This window comes from Dendrobium catenatum, unplaced genomic scaffold (assembly GCF_001605985.2).
Source record: "Dendrobium catenatum unplaced genomic scaffold, ASM160598v2 fragScaff_scaffold_450, whole genome shotgun sequence".
NCBI classification, from domain to species: domain Eukaryota; kingdom Viridiplantae; phylum Streptophyta; class Magnoliopsida; order Asparagales; family Orchidaceae; genus Dendrobium; species Dendrobium catenatum.
This window is the reverse complement of record NW_021318912.1, coordinates 1,248,186-1,254,610: the sequence shown is the minus strand read 5'-3', so window position 1 is coordinate 1,254,610 and position 6,425 is coordinate 1,248,186. Positions and strand designations below refer to the sequence as shown.

Genomic DNA, 6,425 nt, shown 5'->3' with positions numbered 1-6,425 from the left:
TACATTGAATAAAAAATAGAAGTTGAATGAAAAAAAATGTTATTGTTTCCATAGATTTTGCCTATCTTATGTGAATAAGATAGTTTTCTTTTTCTTATTTTCTTTTATTTTGGGTTATAGATTCCACATAAAGATAAACATTTATGAATAACTACATCCTAAGAAGCTGTTCTCTTAAGAACACTCTTGATTAAAGAAATGGCTTTTCTTGGGGATTTTAAATTTTAGTCATGGTTATTTCTTTAAATTTTCAAATATAATTGGTTTAAATTTGAATAATTCTTTCTATGAATCAAAGGAATAATTATATGGAACATTGAATTCTCAAAGCTGTTATTGAAGCATAGTTCTCTCTCTCTGTTTTTTTTTTTTGTTCTGTTCCTCCATCTTTTGATCATAAAATGAGCTCAAAATATATGTTTTGAGTTAGTTTGTTTTCATAATGATCAAATAACACTAGGGTTTCATCATGAAATTACTCATGAACATTGAATATATGAAGCATGGCTATCTGATTTCAACATCGGGAAAGGTACAGTTGCTTTCTTCTCCTTTCTTTTTTTTTTTTTATGTTTGAAAATGGAGGGATTCGAGCGCGAGCAGCGGGGAGGACTTTTTGTCCATCAAACAATGAGCTACATCGCTTGACCCAGCTTTCTTCTGATTGTATAATGGAAAACAAACAACTTAGGTCATTTTCAAGGGGATTGGAAATTATTTGGTGGTGGGACATATTTAATGCTGTTGGGTATTTAGCGATGCAGCAAGAAAGAAATGGTAGTATGATTTCAATGACGAAAGGTTTGCATAGAAATTATGTTTGTAGCGTAAAAATGAAGGGAAGAATTGCATATTTCCATTTAGAAATCTAAATATTTAAAAATAAGAATTTACTCTAAAAGTTTTAAATACAGAGTTTTTTTTTTTAAAGTTGATTTAGCTATTTATAGAAGTAATTGTATGACTGTTACCAGAGAATTATTTTTTTAAAAAACCAACAAATATATTTACTAAAAAATGGAAGCATAAAAATACATGATTTTCTTATGCACTTTTCTATTAGTTATGTATTGATTTTGCGTTGAAATTTTTAATTAACAATACTTTAATGAATTGTAATGCTCAAAAAAATTTTTTTTTTTAAGAACACAGTTTTTAACCTAAAAAATTCTCAAATGAAAAGTAATGCAAATACCAATCAATCAACTAATAAGTAACACAACAAAATTAATGCCAATACTACTGGCCACCACCCACGACCATCGCCGACTGTTGCCGACAATAAAGGCGCCCCCTCCCCATGCTGCCGCAATTGCTGTCATAGATAGTTGTGGCTGGCCATTGATATATGCTAGAAATCAACCATCATTGTCGTTTTCCATTGCTACCTTTATTTCCAGCTAATCACCGCCACTGCCTTTGTTGGTTTTTACCCTGCATTCAATTTACTCCAAGAAGGTTTGGGCTGGGCGCTCTTCTGTCGGCGTTCTTCCTATCATTCTAAAGCTCCTGCGCCATCCTTCTGGTGATATTCTTCCCTGTTTCTCCTGCAAGTGTTTATTTCCTTCAAATCACCTTTTTTGTTTCTCGTAATCTGTTGTGTTCTCCTTGGAAGCTTGTGGCTTCTTATTTTCGGACTGCTTTTCTTCTGATTTGTTTGTATTTCTCGTGGTTTCTCTGATCTCTGTTTGGTTGTCCTTCGCTTTTTGTTTGTTTGTTTGTTTTTTTTTTTTTTTTTTTTTTTTTTTTTTTTTTTTTTTTTGGGGGGGGGGGGACGACGGCCCGTCGTCATCTATCCCTTCGGTTGCTTCGATCCCGAATGGAGAATCTTGATCTTTTAAAGAGGCTCTTGCTGGATCCGGTGGTTCTTGCTCTAACCTGAAATTTGTTCATTCATCTTTCAAAGGCTGTCCTGCACTTATGTTGGAAGACTCGGGTGTTGCTCAACTTGCAGCTCCCTTTGCTCTTACCCTTGTGGGTAAGTCTGTTTTGAAGCGACCTAATATTGATGTTATCCGAATTTTTTTTATAATCTTAAGCTTTCTGGATCCTTTCATGTGGATTTACTCGATCTCAGGCATGTGGCTATTCAATTGAGTAATGATTTGGATTATAGCCTGATCTTTTCTAGGCGTTCTTATTATATTCAATCGTGCCAAATGCGACTTCTTAAATGGACTCCTGATTTTGATGTCCATCATGAATCTCCGATTGTTCCTATTTGGGTGTCTTTTCCTAATCTCAGGATGCACTTTTTCAATTCTCAAATACTTTTTGGCCTGGCATCTATCCTTGGCCGACCTTTGCAAACGGACCAAGCTACGGGTTCGGTTCCTCGTCCCTCGGTGGCTAGGGTTTTGGTGGAGGTTGATATTTCTAAAAAGTATCCTAATGAGATTTGGCTAGGGTCTGAAGTCAATGGCTATTTTCAAAATGTTGAATTTGAAAATTTTCCCATTTTTTGTTCCCATTGCAAGATGCACGGTCACAGTCTCATTGAATGCATTAAACTGCATCCACACCTTAAGAAAGATAAAAAAAGTGTTAGGCTTACTAAATTGCAGGGGGGAAACAAAAAAACTGATGGTAATGATAATTTGGTGGTAGGTATTGATAAGTCCTCTACAGCTCAGGACGTGGCGGATGAGCCTGTTTTCCAGGTTGTTCCTTCGTCTTTTGGTAATGAACCTAATGTTGATGTGGGAGAAGGAAAAAATTCTCTTAATGAAGTCATTAAAGTGGCTGACCATTCATCCTCTTGTATTGTTTATGAATCCTTACAAAATGTTACTCAAGTTGTGGTGGTGGAGGATAATAATATTATTGATGTTAATACTAACAATATTATTGAGAATGATCAGGTTATTTCTGCTCAAGGGGAGGTGTTGGCTTTGTTGGTTAACTCTCCTATAGCTCATAATGTTACTGAAACTAACTTGGCTCATGAAAATGTTGAAAATATGTTGGAGGAGGAGGTGGTGCCTTCTTAGGTTAATCAATCCTTGGCCATAACTGAAAAAGGGATCTCAATGTTCGAGGAGGAGGCGGTGCCTCCTCAGGGCAAGGCACTTCCCGAGAAAGGTAACTGCTCTTTTTAAGGTAATGAGAGGTTTTTAACTTCTTTAGAAGATGGAGTTTTCTTTGTTGAAAATGAGAGGCCTTTTCCTAAGGGACCTTTCGGTAACTTAAATGATAAAACTATTCTGTTATCTGATTTTTATCACGGTGATGCTTATACCGATACGGAAATAGACATTTTGGCTAAATGTTATGCTAGAGAAGATAATAACCTTAGTTTTTCTAAGGGTCGTGCTAAACTTGGTAGGAAACCCAGAGGTGTTATTTTACAATCCCCTAGCAGTACCTGATCGCATACTTCTCATTAATTATTTTTTATGTTTAATGTCATTATTTGGAATGTTCGAGGTATTGGTTTCCCCTCTTCTAAACTTAGGGTTAAAAACTTATGTCGTATTCATAACATTGCTACTCTTGTTTTACTTGAACCTCTTATTTTTGTGGATAAATTATCTAGAATTGTTAGGTCTTTGGGTTTTAATAATGCTAAGTCTAGTATTGCAAGTAAAATTTGGATTTTTTGGAAAGATTTTGTTATAATTGATTTTATTGGTGATTATACTCAAGTTTTACATTGTAATATTGAAAGTTCTAATGTGCAATGTTGTGCATCCTTTGTTTATGCTTCTTCCTCTCGCTATAATAGAAGGGCTTTGTGGGAGCAAATCGTGCATTTTAACAATATTTGTAATCTTCTTTTGCTTGTTGGGGGTGACTTCAATACGATTACTAATACTGATGAACGTTTAGGGGGGGGGTTTTGGGGGGGGCGGGGGGGGGGGGGGGGGGGGGGTCTATTCCTATATATCAATCTATGGAGGAATTTAATGATATGATTATGGCTTGTAGTCTCATTTACATTGGGTTCTTTGGTAACACGTTTATGAGGCATCGTGGGCATTTCTAGCAGAGATTGGATAGGGTTTTGTTTAATAACTCCTGGTTGAGCACTTTTAATTTGACCAAGGTTGAACATCTTAGTCATACTCTTTCGGATCATTCCCCTTTGCTTATTAACATTAAGAACAATCCAAAGAGTTTGCCATCTCAACTTAGATTTCAGAATATGTGGCTTCATCATGTTTCTTTTCTGAAGGTTGTTCAGGTGAATTGGGATGCTCATGTTTATCCTAATAATTCTATTTCTAACATGAAAAGATTATGGCTTAAGTTGAAAAGACTTAAGATGGTTTTGAATTAGTGGAACCATAATGTTTTTAAAGATTTGTTTAACAATATTTTACTTGCTGAAAATAAAATCAACTCCTTTGAGGATATTTGTCAGTCGGATTCCTCTGAGGCTAATCTGTGTTTTCTTAATGAAGCTAAAATGGAGATGTATAAGCTTTAGGTTCAAGAAGAAACTTTTTGGAAGCAAAAAGTGGCTACCAAGTATTTAGTGGAAGGTGACAATAATACTAAATATTTCCATGCTTTGGTTAATAAGAAACGTTCTATTAACAATATTCATAAAATTTCTCGTGAGGATGGCTCTACTACTGAGGATAGAGATGAGATTGCTAGCTTGGCTGTTGATTTTTTTCATAAGCACCTTAATAAGTCTTTTATTCCTGATTCTAGTGTTGACACTTCTCTTATTCTGAATGTTATATCTCAAGAGGAGAATGACTCCCTTACTAAGTCTCCTCTTCCTGAAGAGATTAAAGATATCTTATTTAACATGAATACTGATTCTATTGCTGGGCTGGATGATTTTACCTCTAAGTTTTTCCAAAAAACTTGGTCTATTATTTCTAATGATTTCTGCTCTGATGTCATGAATTTTTTTAATGGATCTCCTATTTCGAAGTTTTTTACGTCTACTTCTATTGTTTTAATTGTTAAGAACTCTGCTATTAACTCGTGGAGTGATTTTAGACCCATTAGTTTGTGTACTATTTTTTATAAACTTATATTGAAAATTCTAACTAGCAGGTTATCTATTTTTCGGCCTAAGATTATATCTCCTTATCAAAAGGGCTTTGTTAAAGGTCATGCCATTGTTGACAATATCCTTTTAGCTCAGGAATTATGTGAATATTTGGATATTAAGGTGAGAGGTGGTAACATGATCATGAAATTGGATATTGCTAAGGCCTATGATAATATTAATTGGAGTTTTATTTATAAGATGTTGAGTCTTTTTGGTTTTGATTTGAATTTCATTAATCTCATAAAAGCTTGTATTGAAATTCCTTTTTTCTCTATTATTGTGAATGGTAAAACTCATGGTTATTTTCAAGCTTCTCATGGGCTGAGGCAAGGGGATCCTTTGTCTCCGACTATTTTCATTATTGCTGCTGATTATCTTTCGAGGGGTTTGGGTAATCTTTTCTTTAATTGTCGTAGTCTTTATTTCAAAACTTTAGGTGGCTTTCATATCTCCAATTTATGTTTTACTGATGACTTTATTATTTCTACTAACGCTTCTAAGAATAGGATTAGTAAAATTTTAAGATTTTTTGGGCACTTTGAAGCTGTGAGTGGTTTGCCTTTTAACAAGCAAAAATATTGTTTTATTGCTTCTAAGAATGTTGGGCCTGATCGAATTTTGGATATTAGGAATCTTACTGGTTTTTCTCAAGGTGCTTTACCTCTGAAATATTTGGGTATTCCTCTTTTTAAGGGTATAAAGAGAGCTTTGCTTTTGATGATTTAATTTCTTTGGTTCAGAATAGATTGTTTTCTTGTAACTCTAATTTTCTATGTTTTGGTGGCCATCTCACTCTTATTAAAAGTGTATTATGTTCTATTCTAGTTTATAGTTTTCAAACTCTCCTTCCTACTAAGGGTGTTTGTCTTAGAATTGAGAGAATTTTGAATATTTTTTTTTGGAAAGGTTCTGCTATTAATTCTAAGATTCATTGGAAGAATTGGGTTGGGTGCCGTGTTACGAAGCAAGAAGGGGGTTTAGGGTGTAAAGACATGAGTGATTTGGCTTGGGATTTCTCTTTGAAGTTGTGGTTTAATTTTAGGTCTAATGTCAGTCTGTGGGCCAATTTTATGAGGGACAAATATTGTGGTGTGAAACATCCGTCCTTGTGTTATTTTTCTAAAGGTCACTCTAAAGTTTGGCATCAGATTTGTTCTATTAAATGGAAAATGGAGCCTTTGTTAGTTTGGGGCCTTGGTAATGGGAACATTTTCTTTTGGCAAGATAGGTAGATCAATGCTGATTCTATTGATTCTTTACCTAACACTGTCTCTATCTCTAAGAGGAAGGTTAATTATTATTTTTTGTCTAACGGGTGGGATTTGGAGAAGCTATCTGCTTTACTTCTGGATAGTATTATCCAACTTATTCTTAAGATCCCTATTAATGGCAATATTAAGGATGTGTTACTCTT

The 6,425-nt window shown here is 34.6% G+C and overlaps 1 protein-coding gene across 1 annotated transcript in view; it reads left to right on the top strand.

Annotated features, from left to right (window-relative positions):
* The window catches only part of LOC114579511, a 4,984-nt gene extending 1,994 nt beyond the window's left edge, over window positions 1-2,990 (top strand). Inside the window, exons 2-3 of the mRNA XM_028694301.1 lie at window positions 1,907-1,974; window positions 2,040-2,990. Coding sequence (XP_028550134.1) covers window positions 1,907-1,974; window positions 2,040-2,990 — 1,019 coding nt within the window. The remainder of the gene's footprint in view (window positions 1-1,906; window positions 1,975-2,039) is intronic.
* The last annotated feature ends 3,435 nt before the right edge of the window (window positions 2,991-6,425 follow it).